The following is an 18,738-nucleotide window of genomic DNA, read 5'->3' on the forward strand; positions in this document are numbered from 1 at the left end:
AAAAACCCCATAATCCTTCATTATAATAAAATTTCTGTTATGGTATTAGAAAGTAAGATTAATGTATAAATAGTCCCTGTGTCTTACATTATACTACATGCAATTATGTTTTGGAGATCCATATAAACTCATGTTAAGTTTTAAACATAATTTGACTATATTTTTCTATTTATCTGTTTCTATTCCTTACTACATCTTCATTTTTAAAAGAATTTATCACATCATCTTTCTAAAAATAAAATACATATGCAATTATGTTATTTGTAACTTCTTCATTTCCTATACAAAGGAAGATAAAGAGTGAACATATTTGAGAGAGGCCGTAAGTCATAATAAATTGAAAATAGTTGGCTATAAAGTCAAGAATCTTTTTAAACTGATGGAATTACAAAGGGTAAAGGTTAAAACTAACATTCACAAGTTTCACCAAATGTAAGTCTGAATTAGAAGTATATGATCTAATAAAGTACTCTCAATTATGGGATCAGATGTCTGATTCCACTTACTTCTAACTTTCAAAATATCAACTTGTTTTCTCCCCACAGTAAATTTGCAGTGGCAGGCAAAGTGAGAGAATAGGGCCCTTAGCAAATACATGTTTATGCTAGGGCTTTGCAATTTCCACACAACTGACATTTGAGGCCAGGTAATTTTTTTGCAGGGGATTATCATTTGCATTATAGGGTCATTATAATGTAGGATATTTTTAGCAGCATTGCAGGCCTCTATCCATTAAATGCCAGTATTATCTCTTCAACAACCAAAAATGTCTTTGGACATTGTCAGAAGTCTCCTTGGGGGTGGAGGGGTGGGGTGGGGGAATCATTCCTGATTCATAACAGTGGCTTACACAGAACTCTGTGACCAAAAAATGGGGTGTCACAATCTGATCCAAGCTTCTGAATTCTCTATTTGGTCTTGCTAATGTACAGCCTTTGGTTAGGCAAGGGAAATATTATTATTGTATGATGAATTTAAATTATCTTAAAAACATAATAAAGATTAATTTTATCCATTACTTGAAATTCCTTTTCCATTCTTAAGTCTTTTTATATGTTGTAATCATTAGGCACATATTATTTTGTGTATTTAAAAAATTTAACATGTCACAAATACTTCCATATAGTAACAAGTATTTTATTTTTCTAGCTATATGATATACCATTGTGCTAATATTGTTTGGCTAATCATCTCACCACTGTTGGTCATATAAGCTTTTTCCAAATTTCCACTATTAGAGGTAGTCTGCTGAACACCACTGTGTAAAATGCTTTCTTTGGGGAGAAGGGGCAATGAAATGGGAAAAATGAAAGTGAAATTCCTTTTTTTTTTTTTTTTTGAAAGTGAAATTCCAAACAGGATTACAAGATCAAAGAGCTAGGCAGTTTTATAGCTTTTCTTACATATTGATTACGATATTTATCCTAAGTGTTGAGTTATTTAATTGCTAAAAGATGTATTAGAAGAGAAAAAGGTCTTACATTTTAAATTTTAGTTTCTCTCTATTAATAAGACTATTATTCATCATTATATAATCCAGACAAGGTTTCTTTTCTATTAAATAACATCTTTTTTTTTTTTTGGACAAATTGTTCACACTTTTCCTTATACCCAATTTCTATGTGGATCTTTCCTTATTAAAGAAAAATAGGTTGAAACCTCTTTGAAAATCTAAATCATGATATAAAACATAAGGAAATTAGGCAGATATGAGGGGGGGAAAAGGGTCACACAAAAAACTCAGAAATACAACCACTTCTGTTGTAAGCTTGGCAGAGTTTTCCAATTTTGATGATTTAGAAAGCAACAATGTCTAATAAATTTCAAACACAATAGGATCAGGCAAACTTATCAATATTTTAGCTCTATCTTTCTGGAAAACTAATATATTTCCTCAATTTAAAAAGATATTTTCCAAATAATTGGGCAAAACGCAAATTTTCTCTCTTAACTAAAACCACAAAAATAAAATGTTATTTCTCCTTTAACTTACTAAAGAATCCTATGATCTAAATAATAATGAGAAAGATAAAATTTAAAAACTACATACTTCTAATTTATCTCAACCAGATGTCTCACTTTAAACAAATCTCAGGTAGATAATTAAGTCTAACTCAGCAGGATCTAAAGGATGTTGAGACTTTTTAGAATAAGTTGCTAAATGAAGTAATGGTACCACCAAGTGTGCTAGAACAAACTCAAGAAAACTATTTTTCTCTCCTTATATTATTATTATTTTTTCTCTCCTTATATTATTAACTATAAGTGGAATCAGTTGTCTGGCAAAAATAAACAATCTAGATTTTATAAGACTATAAATCTTCCAATACAATGAGTAGCTCAATGGCAAAAACTCTAAGAGGTTAGGAAAGCTTTTATAATGGAATGTTGACAACGGGTAAAGAAATGGGATAATTCTTCCTTGTTGCTTTGGTGGAAAGGCCCTGCAGAGAAAAAATCCTCTAAAGAAGTGAAGTATTTGTATGGATCCATGTTAAATCCTCTATCACACAAATGTTTCCATCTTTAGCAATGGCATTCATGGCAACCAAATGTCCATATGGAATACAACCTTTTTGTTATTAGAGTCATTATTATAGATATAAAGGTTGATGATGAGTAAAAGAATTGTTTTGACTCTAAATACTATTTTGACAGTGACATGTTCTTATGAAGATCAAAATTAATACTCTATTTGGCAATAGTGAAGAAAGCTGAGAGGCAATGAATCAGTCAAAATGGCTATCACTATCGCTAAGGTCAGGCATTTAATTATTAAGAAAGTCTCTTGGGTCCTTACTCTAAGTCCAATTCTTATAAATATTGTTACTTGTTTTGTAATTTATAGTGTATCAGCTAGGCAAATACATGGACAAACACAAGAAACAACAGGCGGACAATGAGGAAAGAGAACAAAAGCAAAAATACAAACATGTACCTTAAAAATATAAAGGTCTTTTGGTAAATGTTTAATTAGAGTTACTGATATCAATACATTTTTAGGGTATCAGTACAATTATGGATATTCATAATGATCCTTGAGTCATCAAAAAAGGGTTAAAATTTTGTTCAATATAGTAAAGGGAGGCATGGAAGTTTCTCATTAAATGATTAAAATAAGAAATTTTTTAAAAAAGAAAGAAATTTAGTCCTAAAGTTCAGGTTTCAGTTATCTAGAAAATTCAGTTAAGTAAAACACTTTATTCCCAAATGATAGAATGGCAGACAAATAACCTAGTATTTAATATTACTATAAATATTCAATAAAGTTAATTCCTACACCATCTATGACAATCAGTATTAGATTCTGGAGAAAAACAAGGAATGATACTAAAATGTAAACATTTACTGTCTATTGCTACCTTTATGCTTTGGGGCCATTATAAGTTCTCCATGAAAACAACCTTTTAGGCAGTTCAAAGGGAAATAGCTTATATGTTAGTAATCTCAAGAAGATTATCCCTACTAAGTACAGTCCTAAGAATTTCTATTTCTTGAAGAACAGAAAACATATTTTAAAACTAATATGTGGGGCACCTGGGTGGCTCAGTCGGTTGAATGTCCAACTCTTGGTTTCAGTTTAGGTCATGATCAGCATCCTGCACTCAGCCCAGAGTCTGCTTGTCCCTCTCCCTCTGCTCTTCCCCTTACTAGACCTCTCTCTCTCAAATAATAAATTTAAAAAGAAAAAACTAATATGCAAATACTAGGAGTCATGGACAAGTTAAAAATTTAGAGTCACAAAATTTAATTAATTAAACCCAATACGTAACCTGAAATTTTCTTATAAACATGCCTTCAAAGACTACAGTGTTAAGTATTTGTAATCTGTGTTTTCTTTTACCCTTCTAATCATTTCTGTAAAGGAAGGCAGTATGTGTATACCTCCTATCACTAATGTAAGTGATGTGGAAGGCTTTACAGAAAAATTCTAGGATGCTTGCAGAAGTCTTTTTCTCTTACAATGCATGCTATAATTACATAAATCTATTATGCATAAAACTATTCATTAAAAACAAATAAAACACTAATTTATAATATGGGAACAAGTTCAGATGCATATGTTATGTTTACCTGCAGCATAAAAAACAATTAGCAAACATATTTAACAATTCTATTTAGACTCATGAAGAATAGACAACTCACTAAAAATAAACAGCTTCTGCAAAAATTATAAATAATAGCCTGATTAAAAGACTATTCTTTCCTATTAAAGAAGAGAATCAGTCCTTTATGAGGATATAATATCAAATATACTAAAAAAACTTTGTTGAGAAAATATTCTAAATGTAAAATGTTGTTTGAGAAATATATTACAGAGGTAAATTTTAAAACAACCCCTGGTGTTCCATATCAAGTAACTGCCCACATACCAAAGTATGTGTACATACACCACACACACATACACACACACACGAACATAGAAGAATTTAATAAGGATTTAAACCATTTTTAATAGAAATATTTCTAAAAATATACAGTTTTCTGTATTCTTGGATTGTACATTGAACATAATGTTTTCCTGTTAAGTAATGGCTTATCACTATAAACAGTATTCTCTTAGACTATACTGATATTTTCAGAGATATCACATGAAACTTCTGAAATCCTTAAGGCTGTTTTACGCCTATATTAAATAACCTCAGAAGGTTGTACTTTTATGGCACTTAAGTCTCCTCCCTTCAGAGTGCTACCAATATGTCTTTTCTAAACAGCATATCAAATGACTACCACAAATCTGCTGATATGAAGCTTGCTGTATCACTATCTTTATTTTATACATAATTCTAGATTAATAGGTTTGAGCAAAGACCTAACTAAAACTGGCTTCAGGGCATTCCTAAGACATAAAATAAAGGGATTTTTAAAATAATGATTTATTTTCTTCAGTGCTTCAAGACTTCCCTATTTATTTACTGATGTATATCTGTGTTTCAAATTTGTAATATCACTGAATGTCAGTTAAGTATTACTGATTTAATAGCATAATTGAGTGTTTTACCAAGTGTTGAGTGAATAAATATAATGGTTTATACTCTACTCTCAGAGAACAAAAAATGAAGCTAAAATTGTGAATTTTGAATATACAGTGAAAGTTTAAAAATGACCTCTAGCTAATAAAGGTGTTTTAAGAAGACATACTGTTAAATATATATAAAAAACATCTGGGGCAGGACTAAACAATTTATATCTGTTATTTATGTCACAATTAACTAAAGTTTTTATTTTACTAAGTGATAAACTTCCATTAAAAGCATATGCTTATTAACTAAGAATATTTGCAAGGTAAGCATTACCCAAAAACTACCAGTCAGAAAACAACCAACCAGTATATTGGGAAATATCTACAACTATACCTGATATAAACCAGGCAAACAAATTAAATTACTTGCCTTGGTACCATTTTTTTCTATGAAAAATAAAAACTAGACCACACAGGAGAAATAAAAGGAACAATGTTTCTATTTTTCATTGCAAATTTTTATGTAATCCAGAGAACAAGATTTTTTTTAAAAAAGCTTTAGAAAAAAGCAGGAATAAGTTTTAATGCTGACAATAACAGATAGAACTTTTGGATCAACACCTACCGATTTTTTTCTACTGTTTTCCAGATCTTTGAGTTCATTCTCGATTTTTGTGATTAATTCCCTGAGTTCATCAAGATTAGTGCAAATAAGCTAAAATAAAACACAAAAACACAGCTTGATAACACATAATATAAAACACCCAAAATGTGGTAACAGAAGTTGTTTTAACATACACTAAATTCACAATTATTTGTATTTGTCATAGCAAAAAGCAAAGAAAGCCCCACAAGTTTATGTTTTAAAAGATATTACTTTTATAATGTATAAACTCCAGGCTTAGTAAAAATAGCTGAAATTTCAACATTGGTGGTTTCATACCACACCCCCCTGTCTCAGTTTGCTTTATAATCCAGGTACTTTCTTAACATTATTAACTCTCAGCCCAGAATGACAAAGATCTGGAAACTCACCCTAGATTTCACAGGTTACTGAATCACCTTTAAGAATCATCATCAGGCAGTCTCCTAGTTGGTGAATAATGCACACTTGGAGAACTGTCTTTATACCTTTGCTTTGGTTTGCTAACTATACACGATTAAACTAATTGTATTGCTGTTGGCATTGCTCAGAAAAAAGGATTTCCATGGTCTGTAATATATTCAAAGAAGTAAATGAAATTAAGTACACATTCTTAATATCATCTTAGTAGTCTTTAATAAAACCATCTCCATAGATAGCAAGTATTTCCTCTCACAATTTTGTGGCTCATTTTACTTCACCTTGGTAATTTTGGCAAATCACCAAAATAATTGGGTTTTAGTTATGAATAATCAAACTAGTTTGGCTTAACTACTAAAGCTTTAAACAGTGAAGTGTCAGCAACAACAAAAATATTAATAACTACATTTTAGTTCTTGTAAAATTATATGGAGTTCCCCCTAATATATTTAACTTTTTTCCTAAAATAATTTAAATTCATATTTTAAAAAATCTATTATGAAAAAGAAATGTTTCTAAAACAAAACTACAAGCACATAAAGAGGAAAAGTTTTAGATTAATGAAAGTCTTGTAATGCTTACTGCGATAACTTTTTAAAAAATTCTACATTTATAAAACTATTAATCATTATAAGATTTTATTATTCCATGTTTGTGACATTCATTAATCTTTGTGTAAGGGTACTGTTTTCCTAAAAGGCATATTTCTTGTAAGAGAAAACAAAAACAACAAAAGAAAAGAAGTTACAGCAAGATCATTCCTAGTGACTACTGTGACAAAAATGGGAAAGCAGGACTCCTTTAAACTTCCTTTATTAGATTAAACCATATGAAATCACTGATATGCCTTTGATCTACATAAATGGCAATATATGGCCTACTCAATCTAATAGGCTAAGAAAAAATATCACAGATATTATAAATTATAATTAGTATTAACAATTGTTATTAGAAATGTTTACATAATTTCAAACTCACAGACCTGACAATGCAGAGAAAATATGCATAAGTAACCCAACTTAAATAATTCCAGAATAGAAAACAGTTCACAATAATAGTGCTACTGCTATTTACTATAAATTACACATTGCCATTTGCCAAATCTAGAGGTATAGAAGAAATGCTGATAGGGGACTGGACAACTATGTAATTGCTCTAAAACTTGATAATGTCTTCAACTTCTATTTTGTTGGCCCTACATCAGGTTTTCAGTAAGTACTCAGCAGGAACTAAAACTTCCCATTGTATAATTTGCTATTTTTGATTGTCATGTCAAATTTGCCCCAGAGCTTGCAGATGGTTACATGCCTTTTCACTGAACTTGGTGCACTAATTAATATCACAGCACAGATTCCTCATTTGCATACATAGCAAAACTCAGAGTTGTTTTTACTTGCATCTTAGGTATCTCATTATACAAAGAATAAAGGTACATTTTGCACATATATAGTTTGTAGAAACTTACAGTAACAATGAAAACATACACCATTACAACTAGACACACTCTAAGACACTTAAAACCTTTCAATTCACGGGATCAACAAATAATATTTCATTTGAAAGAAGAGGTAACACAGTTCTGAAGGCAAACTCTGAATGATTTCCACAGCTTAAGAGCTAGGTAAAACAGTACGTTGAAGTGGCTTACCTAGTTAGTAAGTTGTACAAAATCAATGCTTCTCCAACTTTAATGTGCATAAGAATCACCTGGGAATCTTGTTAAAATAGAGTTTTTGATTTAGTAAGTCTGAGGTGCGGACCTGAGATTCTACATTTCTAACAAATTCCCAGGTATGGGCTGCAGATCATACTTTTAAGCAGTAAAGGTACTAAATGATTATGAATTCCAAATCTTCATGGCTCTTGAAACATTATGGTACTATGTAGCTAAAGAATATGAAGATTCCAAAAGACTAATTTCCAAATAGGGGATGAAATACTGATTTAAATGCACAATGATAAGATAAATATTCCTTAAATGACATGACTCAAATATAAATTTTGCTGAATTTGAGGGTGAAAATATTTTTAGCAATATTTACTTTGAATTTCTCTTAAAATGAGTTAATAGCTATATAACAACTTATAATCTCTTTCTATACTCTCTATAATTAGATATGATATACACCTAGTAGAGATACTCAACATATACAGCCAAGTAAGGTCTGAGAAAATTCTTGTATAAGAACATAATTCTTTTTTTAAAGATTTTATTTATTTATCCATGAGAGACAGAGAGAGAGAGGTAGAGAGAGAAGGCAGGTTCCATGCAAGGAGCCTGACGTGGGACTCAATCCTAGGTCTCCAGGATCACGCCCTGGACTGAAGGTGGTGCTAAACTGCTGAGCCAAAAATAAATAAATAAACTGCTGAGCCACCGGCGCTGCCCTAGGAGCATAATTCTGATTGTGTTACTAACACTGAAGGAAAAAAATAATCTGATTCATGTCAATATACCCTCTACTCCTTCTCTTTTACTAGTAAGGTGTATGTGTGGCCTTTAAACTTGACTCAGCTTCAAATGGGTGCTTTTATAAACAGAATCAATCCAAAACTTCACCTATATAAGGGAGAACGATGCATTTTTTTGATCAAAGCAAAACATTATATTAAAACATCCTTCTCGTTGCCTTGAATTTGGAAAAACCAATCTGAGACTCAGGGCCTCCAGGGGTGAAAAGGAAAGCTCCCCAGTAGATCAAATTACAGTTGGATCACACTGCCAACACTCAAGAGAGAAGGCTTTTCAGTCATACTGCAGAAGTTACAATAAGAATCACCCAGGAAAACCTCTTGAAAGCTATCACACTCTTCCTCAAGTTAACTTTTCACTTGAGGCAACCCATTACAAAGCCACAAAACCATCGATCTTAGAGCTGAAAGGACTAAAAATATGTAATTTTTAGACTAAAAAGGTTACCTCTCCACTTCATATATGAACTAATTAAAACTAACAGAGGCAAAGTATAAGATGACACACTGGTAGAGGAGACCACAAAACATAGGACTCATCCACCTCCTACTCTATCATGTTCTTTAAGGAGTCTTTCTAAACAAAACCAAAAAATCTAGGAACAACTGAACATGTATAATAGTTTTAGGATTTAATTTATACCTAAGCTTTCATTTCTATTATTTCATTTCTATTAGTATTCTAGTGGTAAATATCTTCAACTCAAGAAGCAGGAATGTTTATATATAGAGGGAGAGGGGAGGTCCTATGGAAGTAAAAAGAATTCCATGACACATCTCAGAAAAATTACAAGATAAATCATTTCTTACTTTAGCATTACTTCAAACTAGAAATTGTGCTCTTAGGGTTTATACTCAATAGATCTGAGAGATATTTACTTCATTTGTTCCAAAAAGGACATAGGTAGCATACAAAACTAGAGCAATAGAGCAAATCATATTAAAACACGAAGGGAAAGTAATGTAGAAGTCAACATTAATAGGTGCAAACTGGACCTCTCATTCAGTATCATGCTAATACAGCAAACCTACACTTTATTATAAAAATTATAAGCAAAATATTAAATTCATGGTATAAATTTAAATTTCATATTGTATTTAAACTAAAATTACATTAACATCTTAGAACTATGAGGACAGGAAAATTCCTTCTCATTCCTTATGATCACCGTACCAAGGAGAATGACTGCTTCAAAATCTGCAAATGCAGTATTGTGTGATATGAAAAGTAAGTCTGATTAACAAGATGTTTTATATTTATTAATGAGATACGTTTCTCTCAATGCACAATATTTAAAAATTGAAAGAATTTAAAAAGGGAAGTAAAGCCCATCCTGTTAGAAATGAAAAAGATGAAGCTGAAAACATTTACATTAAGAGGTAGCAATTCAAAATAATAATATAATCAAAAGGTCCTTAACACAGTGAAGTAGTTGAACTCCAACTTTAATTTTGGTCTCATTTTGTTACACTGAGGGCCTCAATTTGTTACTTTATTTCATATCTTTCATTTTATTTTATTTTTAAGATTTTATTTATTTATTCATGAGTGACACAGAGAGAGAAGCAGAGACATAGGCAGAGGGACAAGCAGGCTCCTGCAGGGAACCCAATGAGGGACTTGATCCTGGACCCTGGGATCATGCCCCGAGTCAAAGCTAGAGGCTCAACTGCTGAGCCACCCAGGCATCCCTATTTCATATCTTTTAGTTTTGCCATTGGTTAAATGGAGAAATACAGTTTTTTTCAGAGGTATGTCAAGGATCTGTGAGTTTATGCTTATGTTTGAAAACAATACTAATACATAAGTCTTAGCAGCTGGATTCTGGATTTCCTCTGCAAAATAGGCTTTACAGCAAATCATACGTATACTACAGTAGCGAGTATGCATTACATTCAAAGATCTTGGTTACCAATGAAAAGCAAAGTCAAGGTAACTAAGGCTCTCACATTATTTTAGAAACTGACCTCATTGAGACTTGGCACACTAAGTTTTAAAAATACTTTCTATGACTTTGAAACAATTGCATACAAAATGAAAATTCACATAATATTAGATTCCTCTTTTAAATATTAAAATAAAAGGCTTTTGGCAAAAATTAATTTTATGAAGAAAATTGATATTTAGTTTTCAGTTTAACAGTCTTATAAAACTGATTTTAAAAAGTCAATTTAACAAAGTCGTAATTGTTAAAGATATCAAAGCTTAAATCACCAACATGCTAAATACTAAAAATAAAAATATTTCCAAATTTTTTTGCAACTACTACTAAATAAAAAAAATCTAAAAATTCCCCTACATGCCAAATATATAACCACTATAACACTACAGTAGGGCTAAGCATAAGTTTTCCCTCTGATTAGACATAATGATGCAAATAATATTACTTGGTTTGTCACTTTTCAAATTCTTGTAGGCTTAATCATGACATTTCATGATTTATGAAACATGACCAACTTCAAGATTTCAAGGTCTTAAGTAGCTGAAAAAAGTGTTAAAGGTCAATAATAGATGCTTTTAAGCCAGTTCTTAGTTGATTTTCCTACTCATAACACTATTTATGTCTGAAGCACCTGCATGCTTTTTTGAAAAAAATAAGAATAAATAAAATAGTAAGCTCTATCATTTAATCCTCACAATACCCTATGAAGTAGGTACTATTATTACCTGACTATACAGATAAGGAATTGGAGGCACAAAGGGGTTAAGGATACAGAGTTAGTGGTAAAGCTGGCATTAGAACCTATATCGCCTGGTCCCATAATCCATATGCTTAACCACTATGCACATTACTGGTATCCACCTAGATCCACTAAATCAAGGATGGAATCTTGGAAGATAAACCCAGGAATTTTCATTCTTAATAAAGGCATTAGATTATTTTTATGCTATCTAAAGTTTGAGAATCACTGACATAACTCTTGGAATAAATGGCACAGATATGGTTAGTCCTTTTATAATACAAAAAAACAGATCCAATCCACCATTTGAATACCTATAGTGTATGCCTTAAATAAAGGTGGGATAATTATCTTCTTAAACTGAGATACAGATATTAGGTATACATGTAAGTAAACATGGATTCCTCCTAAGCAAATAGGCAGACAAGGTTAATTTCTAGCTTTAAAAAAAGTCAACAAAAACACTACCAAATTAAAAAGTAATTGAGGGGTTAGGGTGACTAGGTGACGGGCACTGAGGGGGGCACTTGACGGGATGAGCACTGGGTATTATGCTATATGTTGGCAAACTGAACTCCAATTAAAAAAAAAAAAAAAGTAATTGAGGCCAAAACAGGATTCACTCATTAGGACTTAACAAAAATAAACTTCACAATTTAATTCCTCAACACATTTATCTCTTAGCATGTTTTTAAAAAAATTTTTTTTCTTAGCATGTTTAAATCAATTTAAAGATGTACTAGTCCTTTGGCAAATAAGTCAGGTTTTGCAAGGGGGATCTAAGATCTACCCACCAACAGCTTCATTATTTTCAGCAATAAGATAGTTTAGAATATATACTACAAAGAAAATCTTCCAGCAATACTTTTCTATAAAGTTTTTATATTTAATGCTAGAAATGTGATCTTTAAAGAACTTGGATAAAATGAATAATTTGCAGGGGCACCTGGGTGGCTCAGTTGGTTAAGTGTCCGACTCTTGGTTTCGGCTCATGTCGTGATCTCAGGGTTGTGAGATCAAGCCCCACATCAGGCTCCTTGCTGGGCATGGAGCCTGCTTAAGACTGTCTCTCTCTCCCTTTCCCTCTGCCCCATAGCCTCCCCGACACCTTTCTCTCTCTCCTTCTCTATTAAAAAAAAAAAAAAAAAAAAAAGAAAAAAAAAAAGAACAATTTGCAGAATCTGAAATGCTTTTGGGAAGGAAATAAATTCACTTCTTTATTATATAATAATCAGTTTTTTACATGTGGGGAATTTCCAAATAATCAAAGAAACAAACTATATAAAGTTATTTTGAAAGGCAAAACTGTAGGTTTCATCCATAACAACAAAGTTTACTAGTAACTAATACTGTCTTATCTCCTGTTCTTTATTTGAAGCAAATGATGTATTTCCTAGGAGACAGCTGTCAATTTTCTTTTTTGAGTGATACCATGGTATTTGTAATATAAACTAGGCATAAGAACCAGTTCTCATGAGTCTATTCCCCATCCTAACCACACACACACACACACACACACACACACACACACACTCTCTCTCTCTCTCTCTCTCTCTCTAGGACACCTTAAGAACCAGGAAGGGGATTTTACTTATTTATTTTAAACACCTCAATTTGGCAAAACACATACTTTCACTTTAAGTTTCTGAGAGTGGTAAGCAAATGGTCAGTAACTGACAAAGCATCACTTAGTATTGTGCCTTTCTAATTTTTTTGCTCATGACCCATGGTCAAAAATATATTTTACGTTGCATGCCAGTACAATAAACACAACATCAAAACCAAACTTTCATGAAACAATATTACCCTTGCTATATCTGACACACTCATAATTTCTTTTCTATTTTAACTGTTAGTTTAAAAAAGGAATGCTGGTCATGTAATCTACTAGATTAATTTCATGCCTCACTAATAAATACCATTTGCCATTTTAACACTGTCTATGCCACTTATAACATATGAAAGTCCATTCACTAAGACAGGAATGGAGACAAATATCAACAGCAGGCCAGATCTCTTCTGAGATTTATATCCCTGGACCAATATTTTAAGGGATTGAGAGGGATAGTGAATGGGAAAAATAGCATAGCAGAGGCTATGATGATATCAGTGACAGAATGACAATATACTATTCAAGTACTGAATGAGAGATACAAACAACAGAAAGGCCTCCCAGTAAAACAGTAAATACATATTTTTCACTAAATATTCTGTAACCAAGGTTACATTATATAAAATGATTTTGTAAAAATGTTTTTAATTCATTCTAAGATCATTAAAAATATTCTATCATAAAAAACTAAAAGAAAATGTCTATTTTCTTTCACTGCTTATTTAAAAATATTAAATTTTTACTAATCAACTTCTATAAAAACACTTCCAAAAATAAGATTTTTACTGAAAAATAGGTCTACATTTTTTAATAAATATATTAAATTCACATTACAAATTACCAATATTTTCATAGTTATTACTCCTTTATTTTTCTTTTTGAGACCGACAAAAATTAATTTTAACATCACTTTTATTTTTTGGCAATTAAGTATTAGGTTATAAAACTTTTGGAACTGGATTGGACACAGTAATACAAAATTTTTTAAAAAGAATCATTTGAAGAAAATACATCTTTTATAAAACAGGAAATAAAAGTATTATTTAGAGTTAGATTCTCTATTTATCCTAGTACCAGCTACAAATGAAAAACTCTTCACATAATAATATAACAAATATACTGTTTTCTTTTTGCAGAAATATTTAAAGACCATTCAATTAAATGTTACTTAGTATTCTCTTTGAAGTTCATATATAGCTAAGAGTTGAAAGATTTGTTTTGAGCTAATACATCTAACCATTTCTACAGTGTTCAAATAAATGAAAAGTAAATTGCCTATTTACAATTACGCTTTGTTCTTGAAGAGTTTCATGTACACATTTATTTTCATATATATAAACACTTAATATATAAATATATAAATGTATAAAATTTATAATATATAATATATATTCTATTAAACTACTTCTACAAAGCAACACAGCATATTAAAAAAACCAAAGAAATTTTTGGCTATCAAGGACAAAAACAGAGGTAAAAAATATTGAAGATTAAATCTTAGCTATGCCTTGCACTTGAAGGGAAAAAAGTCAAAGATGGAAACATTTCATTGAAAGTATGTGAGTTACAGTGGAATTTAGCCAATCTCTTGAGGAGCAATATAAACACTAAAACAGAAATTTAAACTAAAAAATGCTAAGACAAAATTGAAACATTACCTGAAATTCTGGTACAGTAGGTGACTTTGTGACAGTTTTCCTCTTCTTTGTGATTGCTTTTTTAGATATGGATTTTTTTCCTTTCAAGATTAAAAGAGAAAAGCTTCATAATACTGTTTATAGCACTTCATTAACAAAAAACAAATTACATAGAACCTTGAAAGTTAAAATATAACAGATGGTTGCTAGTGAGTCAAATAAAAATGATGAATCAAGACAAGTCCTAGTAAAAGCAAACATTAAACTATAACTACCTGTAACAGACATATTAACAAACACGGTTTCTTTACATATGAATGAAACTATCAAAATCTGCGATGACTTGCACAGTATCAGAATTTACTGTAATAAGATTTGGCAAAAAAAATGTCACATTACTACTGCTTAGTTAAAATCTAATTCACAATTTAAAATGAGATTACATAAGAAAAAAAAAAAACTTACCTTTTAACAATGACTTCCACAGTTGGAAACTTGCATAAAACTATACTCTGAAGACTATGGTCTTAAGCCAACCTAATGTGAAAATCCTCTCAGCAGCTTAGGAAACAAGATTTTTCTATCCCTTTAGCTCTGCACTCACCTAATGGGCTGCCTTTGAAAGTATTCAATAACCAGATTTAAAACAAAGTAAAAATATCCCTTTAAAAAGTGCAACTATTCATTTGTGCAATCAGAAAACACTGGGGAAAATAAATCCACATTCTTGAAGAAATCTAATTCATTACCATATACTGAAGTATATCTACTCTGGTGTATTTAACATGACAAAAGAGATACTATATGCATATAATCTCTATTTTTTGAAAGGAACATCTTAAATTATGTTTTGTTTCCACTAGCATTTAGCAAAATCAATAACAAACTGGCTGTTAATTATTCTACAAACATGAGATACAGGGCACTGGACAACTGATGGGGAAAACAAAGAATTATAAAATGGAAACCCTGTACTGCAGGAGATGAAAATCTATGTATGGGAATAAAAAATTAACCGGAAACACTTAAAAGTTAATTTTAGTCCACAATCATTTGTAAACTAAAACCAGTTTAAAAGTTACTATTTTTTGCAGAAGGGAAAATGAGTACACAAAGTAACTGCTCAACACAACCCCTATTGTTCCTTTCTAAGTATTCTATATAGATTATGATCTGTCATGCAAACAGTCCTTTTGATTGCAACATTTTATTCAACGTGGAGGCACAATTCCATTTACAATATAATTGTATTTTCTTCTGTATTCCCTTTTTAACCATATCACAGAACTATAATTTGATAATTTCTAACTTTTGACTCAATCAAATGCATGTATACTATGTCCGAACTACTACAAATTTTGAGTTACTGAGGTTCACATGGATTTTACTCTTATTCTAATAAGTATCAACTGCTGTCAAACATTTACTTTTAATTAAAATGACCTGTCATATTCATAACCCTTATCACTATTATTTGTTTCTGTGCTTACACAGAACCTATACCAAAATTAAACTTCTACAAAATTAGGTTAGGGAGTGGTCTGTTTAACCAATATTTAGGGAGAAGTGATTAAATTCCTGGTATCTCTATAATACAGCTAGAGTAATTTCTAAACTGGGTGCAATAGATACCTCTGAAGGTATCTCACGACTCCAGAGAGAAGAATGCCTTTCCTCTATAAACTACAATATTTTAAAGTTCATAGGAAAAGATTTAATTGCCTGAGTCTGGGAAAGTTATAAAAACAATTTGAAGGAGATGAAATCCTTCCCTATCCTCCCTTCCTCCTCCCCACAGCACTGTTCTAATTAGCTTTTTAAAAATCATTTGATTTTGTTTTTATTCATAAGCACAAGAGGTCACCCTTGATATTCCCAATAAATTCCATATTGTAGCTCCATAGGCACTAATATCAGGTACATTTTCAGTTAATTCTAGAAGTCACTCTTATTTTAATGGATTAAGCACATCAAATGGTTACTGGGTATTTCCTTTCACCATATCATTAGTATATTTAAATGTGATTAAGTAAACAGAAGTAGTATTCTGGTTTAAGCTTGAGTTTTGGAACTAAACTACCTGAGTTTGAATATCAGTTCTAATCAACTATTAGCTGCAAGTTACTTTATTTCCTTGTGTAGTTTCTTGTGTGTTTCTTATCTAGAAAACAGAGATAATGATATCACCTACTTTATGAGAATTAAAGGAATTAAGACATGTAAAGAGCTTAGACTACTGTTAATCACATGGTTAAGTGGTCAATGTTAATTGTTATCTCCCTTAGGTAAGCCATGATGATAAAGGTCTAAACCAAATATTATCTTTAACCTTCTTCAAATTCTTTTACTAACTTACTCCTGCTCTTAGCCCTTCTTGCTCATATGTCCTCTGTGCTACCACTCTACTTTGTATGTATATTAGTGTACATTTATCATGCAGTATTATAATGATTTGTGTTTCTCGTTCTTACTAGGCTGAATTATTAACAGAAATCACATTATTCATTTTGTATTTACAGCATTTTTCATTAAAGAAGTTATGAGAAATGATCCTTAAATAGAATAACCCTATTTTTCTATTTCAACAGAAATTTCACCAATCTGGAGATAGGAAAAGGAAAGCAGGTAATTGTCTATAATTCTTAGGGCCCATCTGAGTCCATTATTTTTTAATAAAGAAAACACTGACAATAAATAGTTTACACAATTTACCAAAGAGTTTTATAACATGATCTAGGAGTGGTAGTAAGAACACTAACATTTATTGAGAGCCTATTATATATCAGACATTTAGCAAGATAATTTATGTAAATTATCTCAGTTAATTCTCAAAACAATCTTCTAAGGTATGCAATACCTCACTTTAATGTGGGATAACAAAATTTAATGTGGGAAGATAAAAAATATTCCTCAAGTCACCCAACTGTGACACTGTAAGTTAGCACCATAGCCAGGGATTCTAACTCCAAAGTCCAAGTTCTTTCCATTATGTAATTTACCTCTTGAAAATCATGGTTACCATTTATTGATTCCTATCACATGCCAGGCACTATGTTAGTAGTATGCATTTGCTATTCCAATTAATCTCTGTTAATGATTGTAGCAAGGTAGGTATTAACCTCATTTTTCACAGATAAAGAAACAGACTACCAATAAGGTAAATAAACTGATAAAGGACTTGTAGCTAATAAGCACTGGAACATATATTTGCACTAGATCTGTCTCACTTCAAAGCTGTGCTCTTTTTATGATAAAATACTGTATTCCTTCAAATGTTCTGCAGGAATATAATCTGCTTCTGATTGATTTACAGCATCTCTTTTGGTGAGAAGATATGCATATACTATTAATATCTTCATTCTCTACCCTCATAAGAATTTGAATACAAATTTTCTGTATTCTTCAGTAAAAATCTGCTCTTCCTTTTTATTATACTACTTTTAAAATGGAGCATGGGAAACTACAAAACCACATAGCCTTATTTGGTAATCTGTTTTTATTCCATGGCAAGATATATACAGGCAAGTTACATACTGCCCCCCAGTGGGCTTCCATTCCTCTACCAAAAGCTTGATCATATTACCCACCTCCACTGCCCTAAGTCACCTGGTCCCATAAAACAGATTACAATTCTCAGATCTAGGATTGTACTAAAGTCAGAAGTCACTTTAAAGCATTTACAGAATTTCAACACAATCCTTGGGCCTAACACATAGACATGGGCAATATAGTTTTAAGAAGCTTCCTTAGGCTGCACTTGAACACTAATTACTAGGCCATATTAAGTTTTCCTTATCTATTTTCCAGGCACAAGTTGACATATGGCCTAGTAATTAGTGTTCAATGCAGCGTAAGGAAGCTTTTTAAAACCATAACCGCTATAGTAAGGAAGCCTGACTTGACAGAAAAACAATGTAACTAAAAATATATTTTACATTTTAACTTAGACTCAGAATTCTAGTCTTTCAGAATGTGGGGATACACCTCTTAACTAGAAAAATGAAGATGTGCCTCAGTTTTTTAATTCTATAAAATCTATATATTGGAGAATAACAATAGCATTTAGCGGAGTTTTTATGAAAATTAAATGAGACAATATGTATAAAAGGCTTAGACTATTGCCTGGTATACAGTTAGCATTACAAGTATTAGCTTTTGAAGAGGAAAAGAGCACAAAGCATTAAAGTAAAAGGACAAGGTGTTCTATCAATTCTTTCATTCTCTTGTATCTTGGCACCTTAAGTTGGTCCTCTAAAAATTTTCCTATGTGTATCTAAAGCCACATAGAACCTGTAGTTAGGTTCTATAA

The 18,738-nt window shown here is 31.3% G+C and overlaps 1 protein-coding gene across 4 annotated transcripts in view; it reads right to left on the minus strand.

Moving 5' to 3' along the window:
- BRD10 (bromodomain containing 10) overlaps nt 1–18,738 on the minus strand; it is a 116,240-nt gene that overhangs the window by 30,259 nt on the left and 67,243 nt on the right. For 3 of the 4 annotated variants that reach the window (XM_072841269.1, XM_072841267.1, XM_072841270.1), the window contains 2 exons: nt 14,451–14,530; nt 5,589–5,678 (listed from right to left, as the gene is read on the minus strand). In XM_072841269.1, the coding sequence (XP_072697370.1) occupies nt 5,589–5,678; nt 14,451–14,530 (170 nt within the window). The remainder of the gene's footprint in view (nt 1–5,588; nt 5,679–14,450; nt 14,531–18,738) is intronic. The other variant, XM_072841268.1, reaches the window with a different exon arrangement.

Source organism: Canis lupus, chromosome 10 (genome assembly GCF_048164855.1).
Source record: "Canis lupus baileyi chromosome 10, mCanLup2.hap1, whole genome shotgun sequence".
Taxonomy (NCBI): Eukaryota; Metazoa; Chordata; class Mammalia; order Carnivora; family Canidae; genus Canis; species Canis lupus.